The 14,428-nt window shown below is 45.6% G+C and overlaps 1 protein-coding gene across 1 annotated transcript in view; it reads right to left on the bottom strand.

Moving 5' to 3' along the window:
* fam20cb (FAM20C golgi associated secretory pathway kinase b) overlaps window positions 1-5,468 on the bottom strand; it is a 37,775-nt gene extending 32,307 nt beyond the window's left edge. The window contains exons 1-3 of the mRNA XM_086099375.1: window positions 4,218-5,468; window positions 3,496-3,671; window positions 544-622 (exon numbers count right to left, since the gene is read on the bottom strand). Coding sequence (XP_085955501.1) covers window positions 544-622; window positions 3,496-3,671; window positions 4,218-4,732 — 770 coding nt within the window. The 5' untranslated portion in view covers window positions 4,733-5,468. The remainder of the gene's footprint in view (window positions 1-543; window positions 623-3,495; window positions 3,672-4,217) is intronic.
* Between the last annotated feature and the right edge of the window lie 8,960 nt (window positions 5,469-14,428).

Genomic DNA, 14,428 nt, shown 5'->3' with positions numbered 1-14,428 from the left:
GTTTTCCCCGGGTACTCAGTTTTCCTTCCGCATTCCCAAAAAACATGAATGGCAGATTAATGGAACCCACTAAATTGTTTCGAGGTGTGATTGTGAGTGCGAATGGTTGTTCGTTTTAAGTGTGCCCTGCGATTGGCTGGCGACCGGTTCTGGGTGTCCCCCCACCTACTGCCCGAAGCTAGCTGGGATCGGCTTCAGCACGCCCGCCACACTTTCCGTCAGTCTATTTGCTCATATTAGACAATCATTCGCATTCACACCTATTGGGAATAAGTCATCAAGTTCTCAAAATGAAGAGAAATTTTGATGTCGGGGGGCTTGCCTTCGATGCAACTCAACTGCTCAATCAAAATCCACCGCGGTTCACTCGAAATCCAAACACGGTTCAAGTTTAAAGCAACACAAAAGCGATGGCAAAAGATGTCAAATATTCAAAGCATTTGAGGTCAAAACATTGACAGTGAAACGGAAAGGGAACAGTGCACTTCTAAATCCATCCAACATATTTTTGAAGGACAAGTAGGTTAAAAAAAAAAAGCTTACTTCATGGGTTTGAAGAGAGCTTGTCCATAGTTCTGGAAGGTCATAATGAGCTTGAGTTGAGTGCCTCCAGATTTCATCGCTGTTGGAGTAAAAAAGCAAGCAAACAAAAAAAGCATAAATAAAATATTGATATGAAATTATTGACAAGCTCAGCTTAGTTGAACTTTGCACATTCAAATTATCATTTGTCGTCAAGCTGATAATTGGGCTTTAATGAATGCATTCTGAAAAATAGATAAAGAAATAACTGGTTCAATTTAATCCAATGAGTTGATTTTTTTTTTTGTGTAAATAACAGGTAAACAAAACGACAACCGACTTAATTCCGTTAAGCTCCCTATCACCCAAAGCCTCTGTTTCAGCTGTTTTCTGAAAAGCTTTCCTCATAAAGCTGCACAAATTAAACAAAGCTTAATAAACCTCTTAAAGCATGATAAGAAAAACGATGCATTTTTTTTTTTTTTTGCCCGCGGGGCTTCACTGATTTTTGATGCATAAACAAAGCAGAGGCAAAGCCTGTTTTCATCAAAAGTAGCCTTGAAGAAGCATCACAACAAAATGCCCAACACGTGTGTCATATGAATATTCGTCATAACACGATTCATGTTAGATTTTTTTCAAATTAGATTTTTTTTTTTTTAGGATAGAAAGGTAAACATGAAAACTAAATATCATGAAATTCCAACATGTGCTTGTCTGTGTGTGTGTGTGTGTGTGTGTGTGTCATGTCCCCCCCCCCCCCCCCCCCCCCCCTGAACATGACGCTGTGTTCCAAAAAGCAAAATAAGTGACTTTCCTTTCTTGTTATTTCTCCTCAGCGCTGATCGATTGCAAAGCTCGGGTTCGGAAGGCCTCGGGCTAAAGAACAACCTTCAGAATCAATGATTTAATTTCGTTGTATATATTGAATCAAGAGTGGCGCGGTAGCGTAGTGGTTCGCTCCAAAAACAAGCATGTGAGGTTAAGTTGAAGACTCCAAATTGTTTGAAAATTCTTGAAAAAAAATGGGTGGATAAACCTCCAATTTGACTCCTAAAAACAAATTCCAAAAGAAAAATATTAACAAAAAATCTGCCACCAATGCCAGAAGGGATCCACTGTATCTCTGTATGTAATTTCCCCCTCCCCCCATAGAAATGATTTAAAATGCTCGTAATCCAGCAGCCCCTGCGTTGAGCGAGGTCTGGAGCATACGCAACGAGACCTCAGTTCAGCAAGCCACCAAAAGGATTTGGCATTTGAACAGGGGGTGTGCAGACTTTTACAAGTCCTCTGCTTGTTGTGATGCAAATGAATTGCAAGTCGTCGTGGCACGATATCATGATTTTACGCTCATACGAACGGATAAACATCCACAGCTAAAAAAAAATTTATTATTTGTCTGGCTCTTTTTTGCGGTATCGCCGTATTTTTGACGCCTTTGCTTAGTTTTCCACCGATGAAAAACATAAAAACTCGCTGGTGTATGATAAATGCAAGCGTTGCTATCCGTAAATTCGGATAATAACACAGTGCCGTTGGCTTGTGTTGGTGTTGTGCCCCCGGCCTGTGTCACGGCTCTGTAATTACTGAGTCACCATGTATTTAACTGTCTAGAATGCGCCTTCCTTCAATCCACCCAAGCAGGGAGTTAGAAAGTAAGAGGGAGAGGAAATCACGCAACACCCAGTCAGAAATTGGAGCAGAGAGGGGGGAAAAAAAATAATTCCCCAAGTCGTCCCGAGAATGTGGCTTTTGTACCGCTTCATGCAAAACTCCCAGGTAAGTTCTTCGTCTTTGCCAAAGGCCACTTGGAGCTTTCTCCGAGCCTAGAATCTGGCAATTCCCCTTGAAGAGTTACTGCAGCGTGAGCGACCTGAGGCAAGAAGCACTCCTGGAATTTGGGAACAAGACTGAGCCAAACAGGAAGACAATCCCTTCTGAATTTGGAAAAAAAACAAAACACGAGCTCTGTCAGGTGTCTACTTTTCAGCTCTCTGCGGAGTGCCTGATTGACATCGTGACTTGTCGATCAAAAAGCATTTGATCGGAAATCAAACCGCGGCCACTAGCTGTGGGGAGATTTGCCATTGCTCTTCCAGGCTTAATGCATTCTTCCGTGGCGCTTTTGACACCGTAGGAGAGTCGATTTGGCCTTTGGCTGATCAGACTCGGCTCGTGTCGTATGACAAAGCCTGCGGGCGGCTTAAGTCTTGATGCATCCTTGCGTGTGCGCTCGAGTGTGTTCACAATGTCACCGCTTGTGACGGTGAGGACCGCATTTGACTGTCACTTTAGCAGCCGCCGCTTCCTCCTCCTGCTTCTGCTCCTCCCACTCCAAGATTGCAGTCAAACACACGGTCAGAAATGGACATACAAGCTCCGCCCATTTTTCGGATTTTTGGCCAAAAGGACAATATGAAACGAATTGAACAAAAATTCAGAGGCTTTATTCAACATTGGACCGCAAATGGACTGAGAAGGGGTGAAGTCATTGCGCAAGCTAGTCACATGTCTGCTATCAGTGTTATCACTGATAAGAAAAACCCCCCAAAAGGAACTAGAACAAAATATTGAAGCACTTGTAGGAAAAGTTCCGGACACATTTGATTGTCTTTTAACCCTTTCAGGGACAGCGGTCACTACAGTGGAGGGCTGAACATGTTATCAGGTTCCAGGGTGCATGAAAGAGTCTATTAGCATTTACACACTGTACTTGTCCAAGTCTCATTTGGGGCCTTTCGTGAATGAAATGAAAACAAACAAGGAGGCAACAACGGAAAGAATTCTATGTGGCTAAAAAGAAGCCATGGTAGTTGTTGCATTGTGCTCCTCCCGTTACATTACTGCTCTGTCCCTTCCACGAAGCAAATCGGCAGACTGCAGCAAGTCAGTTTTCGTTCCCGCTAGCAGCAAGGTGCCAAAAACACTGGTACAACGTGAAAGCTCCAACCGTGGAAGGTTGCCACTCACCCACGCTGGTGATCCTCTGGTTGACGAGATCCTTCAGCAGAGCGTCGATGACGGGGTTGTGTCTGGAGTAGAGCTCGTAACGATTAATCCCGATGTGGAAGCGCAGCCAGTTGGGATAGGAGTCGGCCGTCAGCTCTCCGGTCGGGCTGAACTCTTCGGGATTTCCTTCGCCATTCCTGTGTGAAAGGATTGTCAGGTTGTTGTTGTTGTTTTTTTTTTTCTTTTGACAGTTGTTGCACAGAAGCCAAACAAATGAGATTGCACAATCCGGCACACACTGAAGTAGAGTATCGTAGCTTCATATGTGAAATAAATCCATCCTTCCGTTTTCTATCAGGCAGTCATTCACACCTATGGACAATTTTGAGCACAGGTGTCAAACGCAAGGCCCGGGGGCCAGATCACGGCCGTCACATCACTTTTTCTGGTCCATGAAAGCAACTAAAACTGGTTTACTTCATATTTCCTGCTCAATGGATTTGTTATTTTCATTCCTGGCTAGAACGAGTTTCCAGATTTTCTTCACAGATATCAAATGCATGTTTGTGGAGTCATGTTTGAGGGACCATCAGGAATCATGCAAACTCCAACCGGGAAGACTGGGGGTGAGATTCAAACCCTGAACCCGTCCTGTGTATCAGTGTGCTGTCTTGCAAAGGCGGCAACTTTCTTACTTGGGATTCATGATTATAAATTTAAAAAATATATACAGTATACTTAACCAGTCCTGCTCCGCTGCTTTGGGATCAAACCGGATGTCCGTGTTGACGTTGAAAAGCGTATCCTCGTCTGTGAGCGTAGGCAAGGACCTTTTATACAAAGGGTGCTCATAGAGGGCGGCCAGCCTCGAACCCTTGGCCGGCGTGTTCTTGCTGACCGGCGCGTCCTGGATGTACTGCCTCTTCCTGTCTCCGCGTTGGGCGTAGTGCTCCGGCCTCCTGATCCCACCCTGAGACTTGTCTCCGGCAGCGGGGCCCTTCTCCAGGGAATGGGACGAGACGTTGGAGGCGCTGGGCTCGTTGCTGAAGTCCTGCAGTATGCGCAGCGTGTGCTTGTTGGGCCAGCCTTGCTTGGCCCAGCTGCGGGGCTCCTCGCTGGGCGCGTTCGAGCAGGAGCAGCCTCCCGCGCCTTGCCTCTCCAGCTTGGGCAGCAAGTCTATCATGATGTGCATGGAGCACGCCACCAGGAACACCATCAGGATGAAAACTCTGAATTTCCGCAGGAGGATCATCTTCATGGTCTCCCTTTTGAGCAGATGTGAGTATTTACTGCAGATGATGAGCACGCATATGCACAGGCTGACTACATCGCTGATGATGTTAATCAGACTGGACGCCAGTCTAATGAAATATACATTAAAGACCAATGACCCATCTTCACTTGCCGTCTTGAGTAGAGGATTCAGTGTTCAAGCGTCGTGGGTTCAGCATCCGAGTCCTGTTGGTGGTTTTGGAGGGGGTTTTCCCCCCTCCACCCCTCGAGCTTTGTGCAGATTGTTCAAAGGTTCATCAGCGAGCGTCCAGGTGGACCGGGTCGAGTGGGTTCAGACCAACGGTCGATTTGCGCAAACCACATCGTCGTCACGCGGCTGCTCTCCAAACACATCGGGCCAAAAACGCGGAACCTAATAAGGATCCGTTAAACGGGGAGGTCCGGAGACGCGCGTCGGTCCAACGTCCGCGCGCAGCACGTAGAAAAAAAGAAAAGAAAGAAGAAACACCCAAAAGCTCGTCTCTTCACTACCAAGCTTTTTTCTTTTCTTTTTTTTTTTTTAAAGGCAAAGTCCCCGCAAGTGGTCGACGCGCACTTATCCGGAAAAAAAAAATCAGCTCTCCGTGGGTTAACAATTCTCAACGCAGGCGGCTCTGTCTGAACAGGTAACAAGACGAAGGAGAGCGCTGAGACACCTTCGGGGCGTGCAGCTGGATAAACGGAGGAGGTGGGGGGGGGGAAGAAGAAGAAGCACGCCTCGGAGCAAGTGAGGGTGTTAAATATGATGGTGAAGTCAAGGCAAAATCCAGCCTTTCACTCTGCGTCACTGCGCGCAGATTGGCTGAACTCAGATCCACGGCGAGGGGAGAGAGAAAGAGAGCGAGAGAGACATAAATGATTCTCTGTGCTCCTCTTGGAATAACCTGCACGTCCCGTCCGTGCAAGAAGAGGGCGTCTTTTCACTGGCCAATATTTAGCCTGGCTCATATACAATGCAGCATTTTTTTTATTTTTTATCCTCACATGAAATTCATCTGCTGGAATCTCTCTGAAATGCCTCCATGGAGACGACAAGTCAGTCCATCAATGAACCATTAGGCAGGCCTATTAGGGCGCTCATCAGTCACCGCAGCCACTCCCCCCGCAACCTGCTCTGGCGCTCATCTTGCTTCAGTCTGTTTGAAAGATGGAAGACACATTTTTAGTCTTCTTTTTGGCTCGGGGAAACCTCAAGGAAGATATTCATTTCCGTGGCGACAAAACAGAGTGCAAATAGTAGCCGCGTGGTTTATTTACGACACGCTTTGTATCAAAGAGATCTGGAAATGCGTCCACTGCGGAAAGATTTTGACCCTGGCCCGTAAGAGATAAAAATGAATAGCACAAATATGCCAAGCATAATTCTTGATGCATTTTTAGCCACTATTAACACATCTGTGGAATTATTATACACACTATACAGTTCACTCATTGCATTAAAATCCATCTTCGTTTGAAATCAATATTCAAATATGACGGCAGAATGGGACTACGATTTGCACATTTACATTTCATTGTTTTAATATCTACCGTTTAAGTTTTCACGTGCAAAAAAAAAACTATTACGCATACGCTGTATATATTACGTTTCCCACTTTGCATGATTTATACAAATATTACTTTTGCAGAACAAGCTCCAGAGCTTTTACGTGAAGTTTGCACGTTCTCCCGGTGCTTTGCGTGAATGTACTCCAGCGACTTCCTGCCACATTCCAAAACCATTCACGTTAGGTTCATTGAAGCCTTTCACCCTTTGATGGACAACGGTTACTTCAGTGGACATCTTATCATGTTACAGGCTGCACGAAAGGGTTAAATTGCCCAGAGTGTTCGCGTGAGGGGTTATTTGTCTATATTTAGCCCGTGATTAGCTGGCGACTGATCTAGGGAGTACTCCGCCTCTCACCCAAAGTTAGTTGTTTAAATTCGTGTCATATTGGGGCTGATTTCGCTTCTGTTTGGGGCTCATCCCATTTGCATGCAGCATAACAGTGACATGCACCTTCACTATGTTTGCTTTGCACCCCGGATATGTAGCCATCTTGATGGAGGTAGCATCAATCTACCCAAACAAAAAAAATGGATCATTGACCACTAATGGAGTGCAATAGTCTCATCGTGATTGGCACCACGTTACGGCTCCACTGATGCTTCCCAGCTGATTTCACTTGGCGGCAGGGACATGAAATAAAAAGCTAGCATATACCGTGGCGTACATGCAGCGGCGAGCCTGTTTGTGATCAGGTCTTAAGATGAGGTTGTAATTGAAGGAGGCGGAAGAGAGTGGAGGTTGGATACCACTTAAGCAGGAGGCGAAAGCCAAGATTCATAAGGGAGCAAAGTAGAGATGACTTAAGAGCAAAACACCCGTTGGAAATGCTAATGAGGCTGACGGAGACGCAAAATGAATCTAGCGGAAGCCGAACATAGCCGCTCCCAGCTGGACTGCTTAACTCATTCAGTACCAGCCAATTCTGGACCAAGTCTGAAAAGACGTTTAAAAACGTCTTTGGGAGTGAATGAGTTAATAGTGCAGAGAGAAGCACAGAGTGTCACAGGATTGTTTATTGTGTTCGACGCAGAGGGAAGTCAGTTGGACTCACTGTGAGGGGGCTCAATTGGAGGATACAAGCTAACATAAGCTGTCCACTGCATTAACCGCTGCCCCCCAAAGGGTTAAAATGACCCATATAATTGATTATGTGCGCAACAATCTATGATCTAAATCAAGTCCTATTTCGAATAAGCTCCATCGTCTGTTCATTTCTGTAACCGGTGTCTAATTTCCGACAAGGTTCTATCGGACTGATTCCCCTTTGTCGTGGTGTTTGGTGTCAGTGTGGAGGACAAAGTGAAGCTTGTTGACTTCCCTCACGTCACGACAGCCGCGAGCCCGCGGCCGGGCCCCACCGGCCTGGAGGTGAAACAATCCCCGATGAATGTGTATTGATGTCAGTCAGCCATGGATCACATCAGAGGATGGGTCAGCGGTTCCTCACAAGGCCGCGTCTGATGTGTGATTGTGGTCCAGCCTTTCGGCGGAAATCGAGAAGCGCCGCTTGTGTCACGGCTGTGACGTTGGTATTCTAGAGGGGAAGAAAAAAAAGATCTCAGTCATCTGTCAAATGATCTTAGAAGGTCGGATGTGGTAAGAGGAGTGGATAGTTGCGGGAAAACTGTTGACAAGCTCACGGAATTAATAATTCTCACTCTGTGACTGTGGGAAGTGACGCAAACGGCGAAACGCTTGGATCGTCTCCAAAGGTGATGATCGGGAATTAGGGAAAATTGTAGGCGGTGCCGAACCAGATGTTTTTTTGTCTTTCTTTCTCATTCCTTTGCACCATCGCCTCATATTGTGGATTATTTACTCAACAGCAAAGAGGACCAGAATTCTGCTTCGTTGAACTTCCAGTGATGAGAGAGTTTGAGAGCGATAACGGCAAATTTAAACACACCTTCTCCCCGTTCACACCTGAGACCTAATTGGGCCCAGTTTGGACTTTTTTCACTTCGCGGTTTGCTCACTTTTGTTGCAAGCAATTTACCAAACGCCTACTTGTGGGTGTGGGAAACATTTTTTTTTCTTCTTCTTCTTCTTCTTCAGAGGTCCTTATCACAGTGCGCGCCATACAGTAACGGAGTGGCAGAGCAAACAACATTCGCTGATATGTGGTGTGACAACAGTATTAAAGGCGACCAGGCTTTACACAGACAAGATCAAGAGGAGGTGGAGGGCATCGGAACAGATAGCTGACTGCGGCACAGGCTGTAAATTCACAAGATTTATATCCCTTTGCGTGTTCCACAGCGGATCTTGGTGAGATAGCGAAAAAAGAGGAGAGCGGGAATCACGGCTTCGTGGTCACACGGAATTCTTACTGGTGTGTCACTGGATCAAGACTGACAAGGAGACAAGATGGCTCCAGTCGGCATGAAGGCTTTTCAGCTGATTAACATGGCATAACTTTTGAAGTCTTTTTTTTTTTTTTTTAAAGGGATGTCAAGTTTTTTATATGTCAATTTGAAAATGTCATTAACCTTGCTGTACGTTTCTGTCGAATCGTGTGGTTCCCCCCCCTCACAGTAGAAGAGCAAACCACAGCTGAACTGATTTATCACACGGGCTTATAGATGACGTTCAAACGAAAACGTGAAACGAAACGCGTGGAAATAAAATGTTAGCCCTGTGTTTATTAATGTCGCGGGAGGAGGAGGTGGAGGAGGAGGCGGGGTCGGAAAGTGAAATGAGGCGTCCGTCCTCTTTGGCGCCGCTCCTCTGCGTCGAGCTTCCGCAGCTGCTTCGCAATCACGAGCGCCACCATATTGCCTGCCTGCGCCGATTCATTTGTGGGAATGTGCCCTTGGCGTGAGCGGGGTTTAGTGAGGAACAAGTCTAATTTCCATCGTTGAGCAGCGGCATCTGATACCGAACGCTTGAATTGATATTACGGATAACGATGGCCTCTGTTGGCCTCAATAAGCCTCACGCTGCCCTTGGCTCCCTCTCTCCTCATCCCTCCTCTCCTCAGCTGCTCCTTCACAAAGCAGACCGTGAGTGCGCACACATACACACACATACATATAAACTGTCATAATAATCACTTCCTAAAAGCAAACCCATCTCGTGAGGCTTTGCTGCAAATTGCTCTGAGTGACCCCCCCAGACGCTCTTCACTTCATTCTTTGTCATCTACTTCCTTAAAACATTCGAAATGAATGAACGTCCGCTTTTGTTGACTCAATCGTCAGTTGCGCGGCCGTTGCAAGATCCGCCGGCGAATTAGTGCTCTCTAAGACGATCCCCGGAGGATTTTGAAATAATCGGAGTCGTTTTCTTCAGTAGGACATAACGGCGATTATACTTCAGCGTTTAGTATGGTATGGCCGACGGCAAGATCACATCACACAAAACACCACTTGGTCTATTTAGCCATGATGCTAGAGGGCTTGGTGTTAGCGCACATGATTTGAAGTTAATATAAAAGCCACCTCGACCATCATCGATAAAAGGATTGGAAGGCAGGGCTGGACTGGCCATCTGAGCTGCAGGGCAGATACCCGGTGGGCCAGCAACTTTTGGGGCTGATGGGGTGTAGATTAATTTGGATTTTTCCTCCATTTCACTACATGAGAGGCAGCAGCCCGTTGATCCGTTTACAGAATAGATAACAAACCTAAAGGGGGGGGGGGGATATGGAGTGTGTGTGTGCACGCGCTTCAGCAGTTGCACCCAAACACCCTTGCTTTGCTTTTCCTCGTGACTGCACTTTAATCCCATAATTAAAGCTCAGGGCAGGCCATTTTAATGAAGGCTGGTCAGATTGATGAGTGTTCATATTTGGGCGGCTCTCGGAGTCGTTTGTTTCAGTGTGCGGTTCTCCTAAACACCGGATTGCAACTCACAGTTTAGTTCTGGATATAGAAGTGCGTATGAAAGCCAAGTCCTGCCACAAATAACGACGTCACCCAAAAAGTGTCTAATTGCCCTCGGATGCCAAAAAGCACTGAATGAAGCTCCTTAATTCACTTCAACATAGTTCCTTTGTAACGAGACGCCGCAAAATGGTAGCAAAGCATCACTTTTGTTTCAATGAAGCTCCTCAACACACTTTCAACATAGTTCTTTGGGACCAAGATGCGACAATATGGTGCTATTTTTTCTTTTCTTTTCTTTTTTTTTTTTTTTTGGTACCAGAAAAAAAATCTGCAAATAGCTCAAATCAAGCACGAGTTTATCTAATTGTATCAAAAAAATATTTTTAAAAATCACCCTTTATGAGAGTGCAATGATCAGGATTTCACGAGGAAAAGCCCTACAGGGAAGAGTTGGATGGAGCAAAAAAATGCCCTGCAAAGGCGCACGGCTGCATTGCCAAATGCAGTGGGAGCTGCGCACTAAATCTCACAGTTGAGACAGCATGCAGGAGCTAAAAGGAGACACATCCAGGAGTCATTAAGTCATAAAGAAAGAGCGATTCTCCCAAAAATTTGACTCGGGGCCAACGCTATTAGCAGATGATCGATGAGGCTATTCCATCGGGATCTTTACTCAATGTGGACAATATACGGTGTACACAGACACACACACACACACACACCTTATCACCGCCGACTTTGCAACGAGCTCATCCTTCTATTTAGTGTATGTGCCACAGATTGTCTTATTTCTTCCCGATACATTCTTACCGTCACGCCGTAATCCTCACTCAGACCACCCGCCAATTTTGTTGGCTTGCCGATTCATTTTGATCAGCCTTTTTAAGGATCAGTGTAGCGACTGTTACGGAAAGTGACCTGCTGTATTACCTTCAATTTAACTTGTATCGTCATCCATCCATTAGTCGTCTGGACGACAAATTGGGGGAAAAAAACGGAGATATTCTCGCTTGCACGTGGAGAAAATATGGGCTATCAAGTTTTTTTTTTCAGTCCGATCGTAGCAGCGACTGTGCAAAGGCAAAAGACTTCGGCAAGTGCCAGCACGTCGTACATAATTTAAGTATTATCAAGGTTCAGTTGCTGTGCGTTAATGACACAATAACCTGGCAGCCCCAATGTGCACGGAGGTGATAAAGGCCGCATGAAGCCTCAATGCACCCCCCCCCCCCCCCGCCTCATTATCGCTTCATCCTCGCCTCATCCCTCTCCTCGCCGCGGCGCGTCAACAAAGTCCCATCAATGTCAGTCGGAGACGCGCGCGCAGGGCGAACTTGCGGTGGGGGTAGGAGAGACTCGGCAGCGCTCGGCAACATGACAGTCGCTCACTTTTAGTGGTTTGGAAAAGTTTACACACCCCTTTTGAAATGCCAGGCTTTTGCGATTTGAAGAAGAAAAAAAAAATGGGAGCAAGATAAATTTCAAAACTTTTCCAACAATTATGCCGAAATGTGATTACGCCAACTATAATTTTTGGAATTACGGCCCAAAAAAGTTCAATGTTAGTTTCGCATTTTCCAACATGCGTTTGGATTTTTATTTATTTTTTCTTTGTATGATATGGCCTCTGTCTTGCCAACCTCCCACAAAGACAAAATATACAAAAGAAGACGGGAGATTGTTGAATCATGTGCTAACCAGCCAGCACTTGCCAGAAATCCCTTCAGTGACTCACAGCACATTGCATCTTTGTCAATGGAAAAGTCAAGGCGAGATGTTTCAAATCTGGCAAGGCATCTGATTGTATTGCAGCAAATGCTACCACGTACAATTTGCAATACTTATTAGCCAAAAATAATCCTTTAAAAGACGTATGTACCTTTTCCCAACTGAAATTGCGACAAATTTTTGTGTATTAACTCATTCAGTACCAGCCAATTCTAGACCAAGTCTGAAAAGACGTTTAAAAACGTCATTGGGAGTGAATGAGTTAAAATTGGACTGACAGTATCACATACGGAGTCGACTCTAATGATCATTTTCATCCTCAAGACGAAAGCCGAGAGGAATAAAATTGCCACGTGGCAGCCACCGCATGTGATTGGCAAACAGGAGGATGAACAGTAATCAGTGACAATGGCTGTTTGTTATTTCATGGAAGCTGTGCTCGCTTATCTGCGACGCCAATTTCAAAGCGACACATGGCATCACAGCGGGCGCGCTCACGACACACACACACAAACACCGAGCAGCAGACCGGCTAAAAGGCCACCTCAAATGCAAAAAAGGTCGCCTTCGTGGCCTCGACGCTACAAGATATTCGTTGATAGTCACGCCCATCAAAAAGGTCAAAACATTGTCCTGACATTCTGCGAACATCTGGGCCCCGGATCCCCTTACCTGTTTTGGGAAATAGGTTTTCGAAAGCGAGAAGATCTAACCGGATGGGAGCGCAGTCTGTTGCCGGAATGGAGTCGCGGTGTGGAGTTTCCACGAGATTGCGAGTAGTTTGACCTTTCGGCACCAGCGTCGACGTGAGGGACTTTCTCCCTCCGCCCTACAGGGTGAAAAGAAGAAAAGGTGTTTCAGCCATTTCGTTGGCCTCTCTGGGAGCTGGATTGAATAGAGAGCGAGTCAAAGAGGTGCTACTGTTGCTTTTCCACTTTCTTTCGCAAATGCCAAGCAAAAAAAAAAAAAAAAAAGCGCGAGTGTTGGACTGGCCTGACCCGAATCCATTTGCAAACCACGGTTGGAAAACATTCCTTTATGCTTAGAAATGAATAGTTCTCGCCACGCAGCTAAAGTGGATTTGAAAAGATAAAACGTTAGTGTTAAATGTCAGTAGTTTATGAAAAAAAAAATGGGAAGAATGTGCCGTGTAGGCTTTGCAAAAGCACTCGCAATCTGTTAAATTGAAAGGGGCTTCTCTCATAAAAAAAAAAAACAAAAAACAACTTCAAAATAAAAATGGAGTCAGATTATCAATTTGATTTAGGTCTCATGAGAAGATGTCCGCTGTAGTAACCGCTGTCCCTGAAAGGGTTAAAAATAAATTTGGGGGTGGTGATGTTGAGAGTGGCACCCAGAGGACCCCTCTGCTTATGCGGCAAATGAGTTAACATCCACAACATTGAGATGCACTCACATATTATCTGTGTAGTTCTTTCCCAATAAACCCATTTGCAAGAAAAGTCTATTCCAAGGGGGCGCTGACCACCCCCCCCCCCCCCGCCTCCCCTGCTGTACATTCAAATTTTGTGGCTATAAAGGGAACGGGATAACGTATACACACTTATTACTGGGTGATATGAAGCTTGAAACGTCTGCACTTATGTGCTCATCATCTCGTGGTGTTGTTTTTTTTGTTTTTTTTTCATGAAGAAATTTATTTTTGTAACAATAGAGTCGGTCCAAGATATGACCGGCAAAATCAAAACCTTGGCGCGTCCTCAGAACCGACATCATAAACAATGCCTGCGTGCCGATTTGCAAACACGAGCCAGAGTAACAACGCGTGGCCGACGTTTGCGTTCCACACGGGCCACGTTTTAGCAGGACATTGATGTCGCCCGACGCAGAACCTTTCCTATCTCGTTTCCCTTAAGACGACACAGATTAAAGGCCCTCGTGCTCATCTTGTACATATTGACCTGCCACCCCTTAATAATTCAGCACACACTCAACACTGTAACCCGCAGCCGACGTCAATCATCCCGGGAGGGGTAAACACAAAAAAAAAATCCTTTGTTTACATTCTAACTCGCTCTTCAAAAGCCCCGACAAGTTTTTCTGGTTCCCACTCTATCCATTCTAGGAATTTTTTTTATGATAATCCCTGACATCCTGTTCATTTTTCCATGCGTGCATGGTTTGTTACAAGACAGGAATATCTGCATAATAATCGTCTGCATCGAATTATGTATTCCAGATGTTTTTAAAATGTATCAATAGCCTGTCAGACAAAAACAAATCATGGTTTAGAAAAGGGCAAAGGGCATTTAAAAAAAAAAGGGACAGAATTTTTTTGCTCATTTGCGATACCCCAATGAGTCTTCAAAGAGTAACAGGTGAAATGTTTGGGGGCGGGGGGGGGGGGGGCATGTGCAAATGCGGTGGTGACACAGACAGTTCTAAGACTGTTTAACCCCCCCCCCCCCCCCCCACTCTTGTCTTAAAATGCATTTCTGGTTTGTGCTTTTTCCATTTCACCGTACCCCATTTGGCGTAACATCAAAACAGTCACGATGTTCTTCAGACTTGGGACAACTTTTCACCGACTGCCGTTCCTTTCCCTTGCTTCCCC

Source organism: Hippocampus guttulatus, chromosome 19, assembly GCF_054856545.1.
Source record: "Hippocampus guttulatus isolate MCC_2025c chromosome 19, RoL_Hgut_1.0, whole genome shotgun sequence".
Taxonomy (NCBI): domain Eukaryota; kingdom Metazoa; phylum Chordata; class Actinopteri; order Syngnathiformes; family Syngnathidae; genus Hippocampus; species Hippocampus guttulatus.
Note: the sequence above shows the minus strand (reverse complement) of the source record. Positions and strands in the feature narration are given on the sequence as shown.